Source organism: Chenopodium album, chromosome 27, assembly GCF_948465745.1.
Source record: "Chenopodium album chromosome 27, dcCheAlbu1.1, whole genome shotgun sequence".
In the NCBI taxonomy this organism is placed as follows: Eukaryota; Viridiplantae; Streptophyta; class Magnoliopsida; order Caryophyllales; family Amaranthaceae; genus Chenopodium; species Chenopodium album.
Window position 1 is genome coordinate 18,837,316 of NC_137860.1, and position 18,791 is coordinate 18,856,106.

At 33.3% G+C, this 18,791-nt stretch overlaps 1 protein-coding gene across 1 annotated transcript; it reads right to left on the reverse strand.

Moving 5' to 3' along the window:
• Window positions 1-1,314: 1,314 nt before the first annotated feature.
• On the reverse strand, window positions 1,315-17,945 carry LOC145619175 (tyrosine aminotransferase-like). The gene is made up of 7 exons (XM_081673805.1): window positions 17,584-17,945; window positions 12,183-12,522; window positions 11,680-11,898; window positions 10,358-10,417; window positions 1,965-2,120; window positions 1,777-1,870; window positions 1,315-1,595 (listed from the first exon to the last, which is right to left on the reverse strand). The coding sequence occupies exons 1-7, from the start codon at window positions 17,862-17,864 to the stop codon at window positions 1,477-1,479; spliced, it is 1,269 nt and encodes a 422-aa protein (XP_081529931.1). The 5' UTR covers window positions 17,865-17,945; the 3' UTR covers window positions 1,315-1,476.
• Window positions 17,946-18,791: the final 846 nt, after the last annotated feature.

Genomic DNA, 18,791 nt, shown 5'->3' on the forward strand with positions numbered 1-18,791 from the left:
ATTGAAGAATTATGAAATAAACAACGAATAACTTGTAACAGTGAAGTGGGAATGTGAGGAATTAGTTTTTTTTTACAAGAAAATAATAATAATAAAAAGACTTATTATTACAAATTTCTTAATACTTAAATTTTCTTACAAATTCTGATTTCTGATTTATTTTATATTTTTATGTTCTTCAAATTGTTTATGATGCTCATAGGAATATAAAATAACTAAAAATTATAAAGTTAAAAATACCTATGTCAATGTGTTAATTTTAAATCTTTAATGAAAAAAAAACTTTTTCATTCGTTTTATTTTTTTTTTGAAATTTTAAGCAAAACCTAAACTACACAAAAAGTGCTATAATAAACTATATATATATACGCAGTATAAAATACTCTTAAATGATTTTTTTTAAAAAAATACTCTTAAATAGTTCAATGTTCTAAGTTGAACACATAAAAATTAAATCTTTGTATCATATAATAAATCGAACAACATAAAAACATACAAAAAATGAGCATATATAATCAACACACCCAGAAAATAAAACCAATCAAATCAAAAGAAAAAAAAACATGAAGTTACCAAGAACATAAATCACTTTAAACCTTGAAACGGAACCTTGTGGTGAAAAAAAATTCGAGTAATGAGAAAAATTATAAGAACCTATGTTTTTAGAATTGCCATTTATTAAATAAATGAAGGGACAAAGTTTTTCTTACACGAAATTTAATAAAAGGTACAAAAAAAAGGTACAGAAATTTAATGAAGGGATTAAGTTTTTGCTCCGGTGAGTTAAACTTAGGTTAGTTTGCCGGATTGTTAATTGGAGGTCCCAAAAGGTTAAAATAAAAAACTTAGGTCCCAAAAGGTGAAAAAACTAAATACTTAGTCCCCATTCTTATACTTAACTCTTATTAAAAAACGCAGCCAAATTGGGTAAGTATAACACTTAAAGAAAAAAGAAAAACTTTTGCATACACCCGGTTTTCAGTAATTTACTATACATCGGGTACACTTTAGTCAGATTTAGTGTTACTTTTGTCAAATTTAGTGTCACTTTTGTCAAATTTAGTGTCACTTTTGTCAAATTTATCAATGAAGCATAAATAACTCTTATATATGTCAGGGTAACTTTTGTGCGTTTTAATGTAACTTTGCACATTGTATTGTCACTTTATAACGGATGTTCAGTAATTTACTGAACATCCGTTTTATTTAAAAGTTTGTGAAGAAAAAAATAGAGGGAGTATGATAGATAATTAAATAGTAAGAAACTCTTCACCAAAAAAAAAAAAAAAAAAGGAACTACAATTTTCCGACATCTATTTTTTCAAAGAAACTAATACATTCCAAAAAAAAGTTTTTACAGTTGCTTAATTAATGTATAATTTAATCACCAAAATATTACAGCACTTTGCAATAGTTGCAGCAAATTGGGTTTTTTCTTACTAAATGACGGTCTTATACTGAATACATGAAGTAGTATTATGGTGATTTTGTATGCCTTAGACAGAAGGCTTTTATTCTTTCAAGCCCTTCTTCAAGGATCAATGGCTCAACAGCAAACGTTATGCGCAAATAATTTTTCATGCCTACAGCAGAACCTGTTCCACCAAAAGAAGAGGGAGCATTAATCACAATTAAAAGCTCCACGATAAAGAGATTGATAACTCGTAAATCTATTGCATGTACATCTTCCTCATAATCTTTTGAGTAGACGTGAACTTGTCAAATTGAAGCATACAATTCATTGCTTGATTAACATCAAGTGATCTGATTCGTTACCTGGTAAAATAGCCATATTCTCCTCTTTAGCAAGCTTCATGCAAAAATCAAGGTCATCTTGTATATCACTTAACACTGACAAATCGAGTTTCACCTGTAAAGTGTCATTATAACTAAGTTAATGATAAGATAGTAAGATTCGGAGTTAACTCAAAATTAACAAAGGACTTTTGTAAATGATGTCTCACCATAACAAACATGGAACCTTCTGGCTTACTTGGGCAAGTTAGACAAGGAATTTCTTTAACTTTCTCATAGCAAGAGTCTGCACCTTGGCGTAGTATCTGCTTTATTTTGGTGAAAAATTCCTCGTTTGTGTTCTCAAAGATTTGAGGAAGTGCACCCTGAAATGTTAGCAGAAATTAAAAATTTGAGAGGACAAGATGCAAACAGAGATAGTATAATAATGATCATTATTCACCAAAAGTCTATCATAGAGATATAATACAAAATGATGGTAAAACTAATTGTTGAAACCTATATTAATCATATATTGATGATAAAGAATACTTTACAGAATTGCAAACAGATTAACGATCTCAAGACCTTTTCGCTGCCTTAATTAATAATGCAGGGATTAGCATGTAATGGATGAACACCTCCCCATGTTAACACGACACCTTAAAATTCTACACCGTGAACTCAAAGGTTGGGATTCTCCTTTCAGAGATTGTGTTTGTGTAAATAGGACTTAAAATATTTGAATCATGATGCTAGGAATAATATGAGCCTATTCATATGCTTCAACAAAAAAAAAATAAAAAAATAAAAAAAATAAAAAAAATAAAAAAAAACCAAAAGAGCTAAAAAGTACTCTCCATGAACTAATACCACCCAAGCAAACAAGAGATCTAGGAATTAGAAAAGATCGGTCCATAAATGCTGGTATCAAAGAACTGAACTAAGATGTAGTGCAATGGGAATGCATAATGAAACTAGCGTATCCATAAATCCTTACGATTGAGCTTTAGCTTATTGCACGAGCATGATAACAAATACCTTGCGTTTAGAGCTTAAGTAACTATGAGATGCATAATTATGAAACCACCATCACATCTTTGAGTAGCTTTCATGAGTGCTCAAATCTTTCATATACTCACATAGGTGCTCTACAAGTCGTAAACAACCACCCGGTTTGTGCTATTTTATGAGCAACAAGGTTAACCTTCGAATTAAGTAATATATCTATCAATAATTCATTCCAAAGTGCCATCCAACCAAGTGCCCTATAAAGTTAGATACATTAAGTGAAAGCCACTCAACTTTGCTACTTTTACATTACATCTATTAAGGTACCCAAGACATGCATCCAGAATAAATCTCATCCTTCATAGAATGCATGAATCAATGATCAAAACCTTCCATTGGACCACCGACCACCCAAACGTGGCTATGGATCATAAAATCACACATCTCATCCTCCTACGTGTAGTAGGAATGGATAATCCACCTTGGAATTCAACTTGTACTTTATCTTGTGTTCAAGGGTCTGCATAGTTCTTTTCTGTTTTCTACATACTCCAAGAGTATCACATTTATAAGAAATGTTCCATGGCCTTTTATCTCACACAAATGTGCTTCGCATTGATTAAATAAAAATGAAGATTAGTGTAGATCTCACTTCTCACTATGAACTATATACCAATCTACAACCAATTGAATTTGACAGCATAAGAAATCCTATATTATAAACAGTTTCATTGTGGTTTCATAATACACTTATGCTTTGTGTCTCCTCATATCTCTCACCTTTGAACCATTGTAAATTAAACTTTCAACCAATCTTATAGAGTACTTTGACACCAGAAAGTGGCATCATGTTCATGTTCTTATCTTACGCTTCTTTTGTTATTCGATTGTCTAGGTTTTTTCTTTGTTTCATTTGGCTCATGCCATGAGATGTGACAAAGTTTTACCGTAACCCTCCTCCTTTATCCAGGCTTGGGACTAGCTGAGTTTTGTTTCTTAGTTTATATTTGATATTTCTTTATATGAGTGTTAACTCAATTTGTAAGTTGTAATTGACTTCTCTCATCAGGTTAGTAGTTTCACATTTATCTTTACAATCTTTCCAAATTCTAATTTTAGCATGAACAAGGTTCATACCTAATCAAAACAAGGTTGAATCCTAAAGAGAGCCAAACACAAAACCTAAAAAAGACAGCACAAACTAATTATCATTTTTTGTGAGTGATTTTTTGTTATCTAACCCATTAATTTCAATATTTAAGTGGAAAAATAATCATTTGTGAAGTCTTAAGATCGATAATTTGTACAAGTTTTTATGTATGAGTCAAAGAATGAGGATATATGGTGATCAAGTGAGACCATTGTTGGAAGGATGTTAAGAAATCTAATATATAAGTTTTTGTTGGAGATAAAGCCTCAAAAGCTTGAAAAATGTATGCATACGTTATTGCTTGAACAATCCTCACATATGTTTGTCTACATACATTGTAGTTTGAAAATTATCCACGTACATTGCACCATAATTTCTGCCCCCCAAGTTACTCCAACAATCGTGTCTTCGTTGATAGCTTCCTAGTTTTTCCGCCACTATTTTCTTATATAAGAATGGCACATTTTACACTACATTTTTTCAATAAAATTGACTACTATATACGTAGTACAATGTTTAACCTACTCTCCTATTGATTTGGAAAACAATTGTTACTCCAATCAGTTCCTTTTTTTTTTTATTTTTTTTTTAAAGGACCAATCAGTTCTTTTTGAGTGTATGTTATTGGATATATTTTAGGAAACAAGATAATTGTGAATATTGTAAAATATATCCTAGAATATTTTGACCTATCTTAGGATACATGGCCTTGCCCTCCAAGTATACCTATATATATATATATATATATATATATATATATATATATATATATATATATATATATATATATATATATACATATACATATATATGTACATATGTATATATATGTTGTACATATATATATATATATATATATATATATATATATATATATATATATATATATATTGTACATGGCCGTATTGATGAATGTGAATAATATAATTATTGAGCATAATTTATCATGGTATCAAGAGCTTGAGTACGATCCACGATTTAATTCTTGAACTTTGCTTTTCATAAACATCGTTCACCTCTGTGAGTTTGCGAGAGTTCAAATAAGATTCAATTTTTTTTTATGTCCTTCCTTTGTACGATTTTTTTTTGAGAGATGACAGGAGGAGATGGAGGAAAAATGAAGGTCGATTTGACCTTTCACCTAGGCTCGAGTGACGGGCCTGGTAATGTTATCACACCGATTCAACTCCGGGGTGATAATTATGATGAATAGGCTGGGGTTGTGCGGACAGCTTTGAAGGCAAAGTGAAAGTTTGGCTTCATAGATGGCTCGATTGTGAAACCGACTGACTGTGAGAAGCTTGAGGATTGGATCGTGTACACTTGATGTTGGTTTCTTGGTTATCCAATACTTTAGACCCGATCGTTAGGTCTACACTAGGTGATTATGATTATGCAAAGTTGTTGTGGGACAATCTCCAAAATTGCTTTTGTTTTATGAGCGGGACTTGGGTGTGTCAATTGAAGACAGCCTTGGCTAATTGTAAGCAAGGCAGGACTGAATTAATTTCTGTCTACTTCGGCAGATTGTCGAAGATTTGGGATGAATTAACCACATATGTTTCGGTTCCGAAATGTAAGTGTGGTAAGTGCACTTACAATATTGTGCATAGGGATGACAACGGGTCGGATCTGGACCGGGTCCAGATGGACCCGAATCCAGATCCGTTTTTGTATCTAGGATCCAGATCCGACCCGGATCCGTCGGTTCCGAAAAATGAAGACCCGGATCCAGATCCGACGGGTCCACGGATCCGGGTCCAAAACGGGTCCAATATATTTGCCTAATTTTTTGCAATAAATGTAATGTTTGGGTCAAAAAATTTATTTTAAAATTCCGTTGGGGGTTATTAATTCCAACCTTAATTAATGTTATACACCTAATGTAAAATCACAAAGTAACTAACTTATACACTTATATTTTGTAATAAAAATTATAAACAACGGAAAAAAGTACGATGCTACATATATGATGATATATTCAATATGAGCATCCAAAATTTATCTCTTGAAAGGGGTAATCTTTATCACTAGTAACAGCATCAACATTTTAAATAAAGAAACAATTTTTTTTTTAATATGTAAAATAAAAAACGGATAAACGGATCTGGATTCGGGTTTGGGGCTAGACCCGAATCCAGATCCGTTTTTTGTCAGCAGGACCCGGATCCGACCCGGATTCGTCGGGTCCAAAATTTGAAGACCCAGATTCGTGAAAAACGGATCTGGATCCACGGATTCGGGTTGGGTCCAGATCCATTGCCATCCCTAATTGTGCATCAGGTTGAAAAATTAAGGGAAGATGATTATGTCCACCATTTTTTAATTGGCTTGGATTCGGCAAATGCGTCTTTAAGAGCTCAACTCTTAGCCCAAGATCCGTTGCCATCGGTAGGCCATACAGGCTGAGCGTTTACTGGAGGGGAGGTGACTGCTCCTACAGAGGACCAAACTGGTGTGGTGGCCTTCAAATTGCAGGGAACCAAGCCACGTACGGAGAGCAACGAGAAACTTTGCACTCACTGCAACAAGGAGGGCCACGAAGAATCAACTTGCTTCCAATTCCATAGATAACCTGATTGGTGGGTAGATCGCCCTCGTGGGGGGCGCGGAATAGGGCGTGGTGCTGCCTCGGCTGGCCGGGGTGGAAGACGTTCAAGTGGCAGGGGAAGGGGGGGCTTTGCTCCTTCTGCGTGGACAACAACACTCTCAATCTCACAAGGAGTTGTTGCCACGATATCTGATGGGGTAGCCCTTGCGGGGGTTACGTCTGCCCAAATTCAACAATTGCTTGATCATTTAAATTCCATCAAACCCAAGCTTTACGGTAAGCATTATTCGGGTTGGATTATTGACACTGGTGCCTCAAACCATGTGACTTGTGACCTTTCTTCATTGACGAATGTGACAAATGTGGGTCATTATCTGGTGGGATTGTCGGATGGAAATTTTGCCAATGCCTCTAAAATTGGATCGGTGATATTGCAAGGAGGCTTAATCATTCATAATGTTCCTTATGTACCTCAATTAAATTGCAATTTAATTTCAACGACTCAATTATGTGATAAATCAAATTGTGTAAGCAATTTACTAATAAACTTTGTGTTATACAGAACCTAACCACGAGGAAGGTGATTGGAGCGGGTGAACGAGTGGATGGACTATATTATTTCCGGGGTGTTCCTATGGTGAAGGCTTTGAAGATAGATGGGGATCATTCAACAAAGTTATGGCATCATCAATTGGGGCATCCTTCGGGAAAGGTCTTGCAACAACTTCCGTTTGTGAGTTGTAGTAGCAATAAATTTCATTCATGTGATGTATGCCCTCGGGCAAAACAATATAGGAGTAGTTTTCCTTTGAGTCAAAATACAACTAGTTGAATGTTTGACCTAGTATATTTAGATTTGTGGGGGCCTTACAAGATCAAGTCATCTTGTGGTGCTCATTACTTCTTAACTATCGTATGTAGATAAAAATTCTAGAGGTGTGTGGACTTATTTGATTAGAAATAAAACGAAAGTTGAGTTTGTGTTTTACAATTTTGTTGCTATTGTTAAGCGTCAATTTTCTCAAGATATTAAAATAGTCCGCAGTGATAATGGTACAGAATTTAATTCCTTGAAAGATTATTTTTGTAAAAATGGGATAATTTTTGAGACCTCATGTGTGGGCACACCTCAACAAAATGGGCGTGTTGAATGGAAGCATCAACATATTTTGAATTTTGCTAGGGCCTTCCGGTTTAAAGCAAACTTGCCTCTAAAATTTTGGGGGGGAGTGTGTGGAAGCGGCTTGTCATTTAATCAATAGAACTCCCTCTCGATTGCTTGATGGTGAAGAACTTGGGAAAGGCAAGAGACAAAAGTTTCCCTCGACAAAACTCCTTGGTTTTGTGACACGCACCATCCGAAATAATAGTCCATCTACATCGACTCAACGTTCACCTACGACATCACTCTGCTCAGGTACCGTTTACCCTTTAACAAATTGTATTGATTCTCACCGATTTTCTGTGAAACATATATTGCTGCTGTTACAGGAGGAAATGAACCTATAAGTTTCAAGGAGGCCATGAAACATGAGGATTGGAGGAAAGCGGATGGAAGATCGATGAGATCCAAGCACTAGAAGAACAGGGTACTTACCACCGGGTAAAAAGGCACTCCGAAGTAAGTGGGTGTACAAATAAAAATATGATGAGCATGGAAATTTGCAGAGATTAAAGGCGAGGCTAGTTGTCTTCGGCAATCATCAGGTCAAAGGTTTAGACTACAATGAGACTTTTGCACCGGTGGCAAAGATGGTGACAGTGCAAACACTTCTTGCCGTAGCTGCAGTGAAAGATTGGGAAGTGCATCAGATGGACATCCACAATGCATTTCTACATGGTGACTTGGAGAAAGAGGTATACATGAAAATACCCCCTGGTTTTGATAAAAATAACTCTGACAAAGTTTGCAGGATGAAGAAATCTTTATATGGTCTCAAACAGGCTCCCTAATGTTGGTTTGCAAAGCTAGCCACAGCTTTGAAATCTTATGGCTTGAAACAGTCATATAATGATTATTCTTTATTTACTCTGACAAAGGGAAAAATGCAGCTCAATGTGTTAGTATATGTCGATGATTTAAGTATTGCAGGGACTGATAAATCTGTTATGATTAATTTTAAATCATACTTGGGAAATTGCTTCAAAATGAAAGATTTTGGAGTGTTGAAATATTTTTTGGGGCTAGAGGTAGCCCGGAATGCACAAAGAATATTTATTTGTCAGAGAAAATTTGCAATTGACATTATTACTAAGCCCAGTTTACTAGATGCTAAGCCTGCAGAGTTCCCTATGGAACAACATCACAAGTTGGCCTTCGCGCAAGGTGAGTACTTGCGTGATATTGAGAAATATCGTCGCCTCATAGGTCGTCAAATTTATTTGTCTGTGACGAGACTAGATTTAGCATATTCTGTGCACATTTTATCACAATTTATGCAATATCCAGGATTGGGCATTAGGAAGCAGCTCTGCGAGTTGTTAGATACTTGAAGAAGAGCCCGGGATGGGAATTTTATTGAGATCTGATAGTGCTTTACAGTTGGAAGGGTGGTGTGATTCAGATTGGGCAGGTTGTCCTCTTTCCAGGCGATCCTTGAGTGCTTGGTTTGTGCTACTTGGCAGCTCTGCGAGTTGTTAGATACTTAAAGAAGAGCCCGAGACAGGGAATTTTATTAAGATCTGATAGTGCTTTACAGTTGGAAGGGTGGTGTGATTCAGATTGGGCAGGTTGTCCTCTTTCCAGGCGATCCTTGAGTGGTTGGTTTGTGCTACTTGGTTTGCCTCTAATGTCATGGAAAACCATGAAGCAACCTACAGTTGCTCTTTCTTCATCGGAAGCAGAATATCGTCGTATGAATGCAGCGACTTGTGAGCCTGATACTTGGCCTTGCCCTATATATACATACGTATATATATATACATACGTATATATATACATACACATACATATATGTGTATACATACACATACATATATGTGTGTGTATATATATATATGTGTGTGTATATATATATATATATATATATATATATATATATATATATATATATATATATATATATATATATATATATATATATATATATAATACCATATACATATATTCTGCTTGAATACCAACTGGATAGGAATATAAAAAGACTTAGGAGTGACCGATGGGGAAATATGATTCTACTACTTAAGAAATTTAGTCAAGAAAATGGAATCATTCATGAGGTGATTGCCCCCTATACCCTCGAACAAAATGGTATAGCAGAAAGGAAAAATAGATCCCTTGAAAACATGATGAATGCTATGCTAACTAGTTCTGGGCTTCCTGACAAGATGTAGGCAGGGGGGGGCTAATTTATTTGCTTGTCACATGTTATACAGGGTACCTCATAAGAAATTGGACAAGACTCCTTAAGAATTGTGGAAAAGCCATGTCCTTAACTTGAAACATTAAAAAGTGTGGGGGTGTCTAGCCAACGGTTGGAATTCCTTCTTTTAAAGTTTTAAGAAGGGAAAAATAGGGCCTAAGAACACTTATTCTATTTTCATAGGGAACGCATACCATAGTGCTGCTTATCGTTTTTTTTTAGAGGTTCTAACGATTCTTATGCTTGTGGTCATGTGATTAAGTCCAGGGACATCATGTACAAATGCGCTCACATTTTTTGTTGCACATAGAAATACAAGACATATAATCAGAAACTCATAAGTTGCTTGGATGGTTTAAGTTCTGAGTTCAGATATATGTTGTCATCATACAGTAAACATCACATATTCTAATATAGAAGTCAGGAAGGATAAACTTTAGGGAGGCATCAACACTAACAGATTAAAATTAAAATATACCAGCTTTGAGTAGGTGTTGCCTCTACCTTGAAAAATATAATGTAAATGTTCTAAAAGTCATTAAAACTTACTTGGATGAAGGTTGCAGGATCAGAAGAGATATTGAGGAAGTCCTTAATACTGTCCACAAGCTGGTACAATAGAAACACAAAAATGGGTCAGTACATCCGAACCTCAATCCAAAATGGTCGCATATTACATTTTTTTTTTTTTTTTTTGACAAAGGACACATATTACATTAGTCATTAGTTTGTATACAATGATGTTAGGAATACTAAACAATTGAAAAACTCATTGTAAACTATAGCTAAGAAGCAACAAAATCCCTTTACATAAACTGATCACTGTCTCTAGAATAAAATACGGGGCTTGCCCAGTTAATCTTTATGATTGACAAAATTTGTCAATCATAATCTCCACCTCAGCTTTTGTGACCCCCACTTGATGAATCAACAAGATGAAACATCATTTTTTTTGACGCCGTAACCGCAATCGGGTTAACCATTGAAAAGCTTCGTACTCTTTCTTGCTCCATTAAAGCTTCATCAACCTCCATTCCACCATTGAAGCTAGCTTCCCCATCTCCACAACCTTTGAAGCTTTCCCGACACCACCATCGATGAATCCCCAAAATCCACCCACTTTCCCCAATCTTAAACGAAAACCCTATGAAAAAAGGGTGAAATTAATGGCATGGTCAACCCCTAAGGGTAGCGGTGACCATGTCCTCCATTCAAGCTCCTTCCATTGAGCTTGATTTTCGAAGATGGGTCGTTAATGGTAGAAGTGAGGTTGTCGATGGCAAAGGGAGGAGATGAAATATACATGACGGTGGTTGTGATGATGGTTGTGGTTGTGATGGTGGTGGAGTGCTTTCACGTTTGACATCGATCGCCGATTGAGTGAGCTCTTCTCTTGGAAGTTACCTCCATTGTTGAGAGATTGAGAAGAGTGAGGAGAGAGAAAGTTGATGGAAAATGTTATGTTAACGGTGTGAATTGTGTGACTGTGAGCTGGAGTAGTGATATGGCAAGAATGCCAACTGTCAATAACAAATTTAGTGCATATCGAAAAGTATAGGGAAACATGCATGCTAAGGTGATTAGATGTGCTATTTGAAAGTGTAGGGAGCGAAAAACCACCTTTTTCTGAGACAAAAGGGGGTTTGTTCTCCAACTAATTTAATTTCAAACCAGTGAAAAATATTTGGTTTATTTGGTCCAGATTTTCAAACATCTTTCTAAATGAGAAAAGATTTAAAAAAAAAAAAACGGAAAATAAAATCATTAAAAGGATATCTGATTTGCTGTCTATAAAATTCAGGCTCGGTGAGAAAGTGATAATTGTAGGATAAAGCAAAGCAGAAAAAAATAAAAATAGAAAGAAAGCTGACCCCTGATTTCTGCAAAACTCCATGGAAATCATTTGTCACAAGCCAGCCAACACGCCAGCCAGGGACTATCCATCGTTTAGATATCGAACCAAGTGTCATTACAGGAACAATATTGCTAAAAACACCCATTGGAACAAATGAATTTTTTCCAAATGTAAGGTGTTCATACACTTCATCAGCAATCACAAGAATTCCAAGTTTTTTTGCAGTTTCTGCCACCTAAAAAAAAAATTCAAACTTAACTGAAGAAAGAAACATTACTTTCAGTTTGTTGGAGCTACATTTATAATAATAATTATAGATTAAGATTGATAATTGATGAAACATTCTCCTTTTTCCCCTATTTCCACTGACTTTCCCTCCTAAGGCAATATTACTGCTAATGATGCCTTCTTCATTATGTGTATTGTAGAAATGTTGCATAAGTCAAGACTACATGGTATTATAAATTACACAGAACTTCCCGATAAAAGCATTAATATAATAAGCATGAACTTCAATACCTTTTGTAAATGTTCATAACTATAAACATTCCCACAAGGATTTCCAGGGTTTATAATAACCATGGCTACAGTATTCTCATCCGCTAGGGCCTCAACTGCATCAAGATCAACCTCCCACCCCTTATCTGGAAGAAGATTGAAATGGCGAATTTCAAGATCAGTGTTGGCACACACAGCCTCATAGTAAGGGAAACCTGGTTTTGGTATCAATATATTTGCTCCTGGATTAGATAAAACAGAAAGAGCTACTTCGATTGCATGTGTGCAACCAAGTGTGAGGAATACGTCATTAGGAGATAGTTTGTTTGGAAGATGATGAGAGAGATACTCTGCTACAGCCCTGCATTCAGTCATTCAACATTAATAGACAGACCCTGGAAAGTCAGTCTAGGATTAGACCTTCATGTAAAGAACAAACACAAATACTCCACTGCGCAGCATTGTACATTACACTAAGCACCTTTATAATTCACACAGAATAATACTCTTTAGGTGAACGGTAAAATAGCTGTCCTAGACTTAGCTACATACATGATATGTGACATTGAGTATATCTTCACATGTAAATTTTCATTGCTCCCTCCGTTTTAACTTAATCATCATAGAACAGTTTTATTGGCTTATCTTTTACTTCCTCCCCTCCTTTTTTTGTTCTACTCATGTTCTATTTTACTACCGCCTTTCCAGCATATTTCACTCAGAACAATTTCATATGACACATATGTTGAAATAATAAAATAGAGATGAGAGAAGGAAAATAATGATAAAAGTTGTATTGTATCCATTTAAAATTGTACTACATTGCAACATATATAGTGCAAAATATAACTAAAAATAAGGAATATAATCCCATGATCATTGATCATGCTAACATTAACCCCCACTAAACTAACCCACTACTATTATGATTCCACTAACATTAGGAGTTAACTAACCACTAACAATTTGAAGCAAATTAATATTCCAACAACATATATGTCAATAGCTTTCTAGTCTACATACCTGTTTTATTTCATATGACAATTACTGTTAAAAGATAATGGTTTATTAATACAACTTCCTTAAGTTTTCCATAAGGCACAAAACATATGAAGTACTGGCTGTACAGCTAATCATTTTGCTTTGGATCACAATAGTACAACGTAAACAAGGGCCAATTTTCTATATTTTTAAGCATTTAACACATTGGTCAATTTTCTTTAAACTATATGAAGTAAAGTGAGAACTTTTGATGATTACAGGAGATAAAATCTTGGTTTATCTAACGACATTAACTTTGGAATTAAGACAAACGATTGTTTGTTGTATGTCGTACAAAAATCTGATTTTTTTCTTCTGTTGGCTTAGACCATATCGAATACTCATATGTCGTCCCACCATAACCAAAAGACCACAGGCACTAATAAGCCATGCATCATAATTTCTAAGGCTCAAAGGCCACTTTTTTTTTTAAGTTTCTAACCCTCTACTCTTAAACCGGAGGCACTATGTGTTGATCTCACACTTCCCACATGAAGATGAAAGCAAGATTCAACTAAACACCAAACACTTCAGGTTGTTTGTTGGTCAATTAACTATTAAGCATTAATAGTTTGCACTTTTTCACAAGGAAATCCTTATAGAAAACTAAGAATTAATATTATATATATACACGTTCTAATTTGATGCCTTTTTACATCCCTTGAACTATAAAGCAAATAAGAAGATACGGAGTATTTTCATATATGTATCATCTCATCATGTTAATGTTCCACATTGCACACTATGCTAGCACATCACTAAAAGCATGATTGATATCTAACCAAAGAAGTACTTTATAAATATGTAGTATAATTTTAAGCAATTCATTAGCAAGATGATAAAACCAGAAAAAATTGTACTCCCTCCGTCCCTAAATTACATTCCTCTTTGGAAATTTACACGGGAATTAAGAAGGAAAGAATAAGACAAATAACAATAATTTGATAATGCAATGGGAAATACAAAGATATATTAGTTATTAATCATGACATGTCATCAATCCTTTGCATAAAAAAAGGACCAATCACATGTTTCTAATTGAAAAATTTTAACCAATCATATTCATTGTAATTTAGCACAAGGATTATGAGTGAGATTAGGTAAGCATGAGTGAGAAAACATTAAATATAAAACAGAAAAAGAGAGTTGATTTACTAAAAAAAAACTTACCAAAAATAGAAAGGAAGAATGTAATTTTGAAATATTAAAAATAGAAAAGAGGAATGTAATTTAGGGACGGAGGGAGTATGTTATAATACTTCTATACTTAAATGATTTGCTGTTATTCATACAAATAAGGCTGTGCAAGCAAATTTGTTCTGGACACTAAGGTGAATTTGATTGAGAATATTTATGACTTCAGTGTGAATAGATATTGGAAATCAATCTACTTCAATTAAAAAGATCAAACAAATGAAGCAAATTCTCTAACAAATTATAGTCTATCATTACTTAAAGTTCTCTATATACTACTTGTATATATCGCACTTTGCACTAAGATTTCACATTCCAATCAAACACTGATCTATCAACAATGAATGAATCAACAAACAAACAGACAGACAAATGAAGACAAATAATTGTATAAATCATTAATCAAATTGATATAAAGCGATACATTAGATGTGGTGGAAAACTAAAGATTCTACTTATTTTGGCCCACATTTTTTAACATTCTTCTACCATCACAAATCATGACTCTTCTATCACTATGTGACTTAAGAGGTTATCAATTCAATTACACAAGTTATTTTGACACACAATAGCTCTATTTCCATGAGCATAAATCAACCGAATTTTATAAATTATTTACACAACTAAGTTCAGTCGAACTTAAGCAAAAGACGTCGTTTGATTGGATGCCTATATTTATTTTGGAAATTTTGACAATTACCACCTTTTGTTATGTCCAATTTAGCAATTATCACCTTCTGTTTTTTTTTTTTGAAAATTATCACCTTCTATTATCAAAAACATCAAAAGATATCACCTTCTTACCCCCCAACTACCACGTGACGTCATTTTGGGCTCATTCTTTCCCTTTCCTCCCTATTTCCCTCACATTTCTCATTCCTATTTGGATTCTCATCTCCCCTTTCACTTTTTTTCAATTTCACGTTTTCCCACATGACCAGTAAGGCCAGTAACTATCAATTATCTTCCCACTTACACTTACCATTTCATTTTGTATGAACAGCAAACGAGAAGATAAAAAAAGAATAGAAGAAGTATACAAAAAAGACCAACGTATTAATTAGTGATTTTGAATTAATAGGATCATGTGAGAATGATTAGTATTAGATATTAACGTAAACCACTTCCAAACGGCCATCAAATTCCTTTTGCTTCTTTTTGTTCACATCATGCTTTTTTGGTCTCAATTTAATCTTTAAACAATACTTTCTTTGTTTCACTTCATTATTTTTCTCATAATTTTGACCATATTTACTATTATTATCCTAGTATCAAGTTTTAATTATTTTTACTACCATATAATTAAAGATAATAATAGTCAAATAAATTAAGAAAAAAGTCAAATCGTAACAATTATTCTGGAATTAAAAGAATATTTCGATACATTGAGATAGTATATCTCTTTACATTATTGTAAATATCTTATCTTGTTATTTTGGTATATTAGGATATTATGTTATATTATTGATTTCATATAATTGTTTGTAATGTTTTTGGTATATTTATGATTTTCATGTATATTATTATTAACATTTAATACTTTTTTTTTATAATTCAAATAGTTAAAAAAAAAAAAAAAATCAATAACTATATACTAAAAGACACACCAGCAATGACACGTGTCATTTTCTGGTGTCTCCTTAGTATTTTTTTTTAATTTTTCTTTTTCTTTTTAAAAAAAACTTTTGAAAAAAAATTATAGAGAATATACGCAAAAAATTTTCTTCAAAAATTTAGAAAAACAATTGTAAAATAATAGATTTACAAACTTAGATATCTAATAATATCTTTCTACTTCTATATAAGTAATTGCTTTTTAATGTATATAATTATTATATATAGTAAAAAATATTCATCAATATAATCTTTCAACCTAACATAATTAGCAAATGAAATTTTTTTAAAATGTGAAATAGATAATATAAAAAAGAAAGTTTGAATTAAAAAATGTAGTCATAAAAAAAAAAAAAAAATAGTACGGAGTAGTTTTTTAAGTTGCAAGATTTGGGATAAAATAAAAAATAGACAATAGACCCATTTATTTTTATATTTAAATATAGTTTTAATTAATACTCCGTAACAAAGAGTGAAAAACTGTGCATGGCACGGGATCTAACCTAGTTAATGAATATAATTGTGCTTTCACACTATCAGGATTATCACAATACACATATTAGTAAATAAGTACAGTACATTACTCCCTTCGTTATTTTAAGTGATACATTTTCCTTTAATTAGTGACACATTTGTAAGCAATATTATACTATTTTTCAATTATATGTATAATATACATATACGTAACACGTCTTTTGCCCTCACATGATCACGACTTCATGTCATTTTATTTCATTTTTGTCATGATCCACATGACTACAATGTTTTTATTTCTTACAAAATTCTCTAACAAATCACCCTACACCCATATTTTTTGACAATACGAATTTTTTTTGACCCAAGTAACTTAGAAAAAACAAAATGAATAATTATTATGTCTTTGTTTCAAAAAAAAAAATTAATTATTATGTCTATCACACGATTATACATGAATGTGTTATCTAAAAAAAACAATAAAAAAAAAAATTAAGTACGAATTAAAAAAATTAATACTCCATTTATTACAAATCAAATGTATATCTTGACTTTTGCACTATTAACATGCCTCGTCACGTTGACCTCGATTATAATTTTATTCATATTGAAAGTGTACTCGCATGTTATAATCGTCTAAAAGATTTCAATAGTAAATTATAATTATTTTTATTTTTTTTTGACAAGAGTAAATTATAATTATTAATATTTATAGATCTTATTAGTTAAAATTCTGCATTAACATATGTCCATTGGGACATTAATTTTGAAACAGAAAGAGTACTACGGGTCTGTTTTATTCAGATTATTTTCAATTCAGTTCTTGATATCCTCATCTCATAAAATACTTAGTTCAGTTCATTGAATCAGAACAGGCGTACCCCCTCTGTTTTTCAAGTGCTCCAATTTGTTCGAACACGTACACTTATGCTAATACAAAACCTTGAATAACAATATGACTGTTTAGTTAAAAACTGATTTTACATGAAAATATAAAATTCAATAAATATACTACCTCAGGGGTATTATTTGTGAGATATAAAATATTCTTTTATTGCAAATAATAGTTAACGGAGGTAGTAATAGTTAAAGGAATTACTTGCGAGCAGGAAGAATGCCGGCGGTGGAGCTATAGCAATTAAACTGACGAGAGCGGAGAGCGAGAACAACGGCGTCCTCGGCAAACGGAGAAGTATAAAAGCAAGGGAAATGGGAAGGATCGCCATGTCCAAGACGCAAAATTTGACGGTTGTCGGTTGGATTAAGGTTTTCCATTAAAGAATTCAAAACACCTCTAACTGTAATCCCAGAAGCTTTGGATAAACTATTATTACCTTTGAAATTCCATTTCTGTGTTTCTCCTCCTCCTCCGTTCTCCATCTTGCACACTCTCTTTCTCTCGCTCTCTTCTCGGTTTTTTAGGTAGGGAAATAGAGTGGACAAAGATATTAGAAAAAGAGACAAGGAAAATAGGCAATGAGAACAAGGGAGATTTATAGGAGGAACTCAAGAGAGTTTAGAGTATTTGGGTTAGTGTGATTTTTTTTTTTTTTAAAACAAAAAGAGAAAGGATTTCATTAATGATAGATAGTCAAACGACATTTACAAACAAAATCGAAGAAATCTAAAATTCCAATACAAATACAATTCACCTTATAACTAGTTACATCGCAGATTCGATCAACGATCGCCTTTATAAAAATCTTCATCTGAAGCAATACAATCTGTGAGTTAGCACTAATTCGGCTTGAGATCCACATATGAATAGTTGTTTGGGTGAAAAAACTCATATGGCCTTTTAGACACTTTTGGAGATTGTGAAACCCTAAATCTTTAAACTTTGACAGACGAACAAACAAATAAAATAAACCTAATAGATCAAACTCCATCATTAAAGATGTGATCTTTTATTGAAAGCAATTAAAAAGGTTTTTTGAGGCTTACCACCGATAAAAATACCGATAGAAGCCCCTACAAAAATTTACAATTGAGATCAGAAGAAAAGAGATGGAAGAGAAAGAGAGAGAAGGAGAAGGTTGAAGGAAAACCTTCAAAAAAGTAGAGAAAATCTAGCAATGAAGGCTAGAAAAACCCTCCCAAAGGAAAAACCCTAGAGGGAACCAAAAAACCCTCTCAAGGAGAAAACCTAGAGGGAACTTTTTTTAAAGTTTAGTTTTTATTGACAATTAAATGTACTACGATAGTGTGATTTTGTCACATAGAGATTGTTTTATTTCAAATGTTACGGAGTACAATTAATTAATCCGTAGTTCATTTCGGGGTGTGCCATTTCGGGTGCGATTATTT

Coding starts and splice junctions, on each gene's coding strand:
- LOC145619175 (XM_081673805.1), bottom strand. CDS start 17,864: ATGGAGAACGGAGGAGGAGGAGAAACACAGAAATGGAATTTCAAAGGT. Junction 12,523..17,583: donor GGCATTCTTCCTGCTCGCAA/GTAATTCCTTTA, acceptor GACTGAATGCAG/GGCTGTAGCAGAGTATCTCT. Junction 2,121..10,357: donor ATCCTGCAACCTTCATCCAA/GTAAGTTTTAAT, acceptor CTAACATTTCAG/GGTGCACTTCCTCAAATCTT.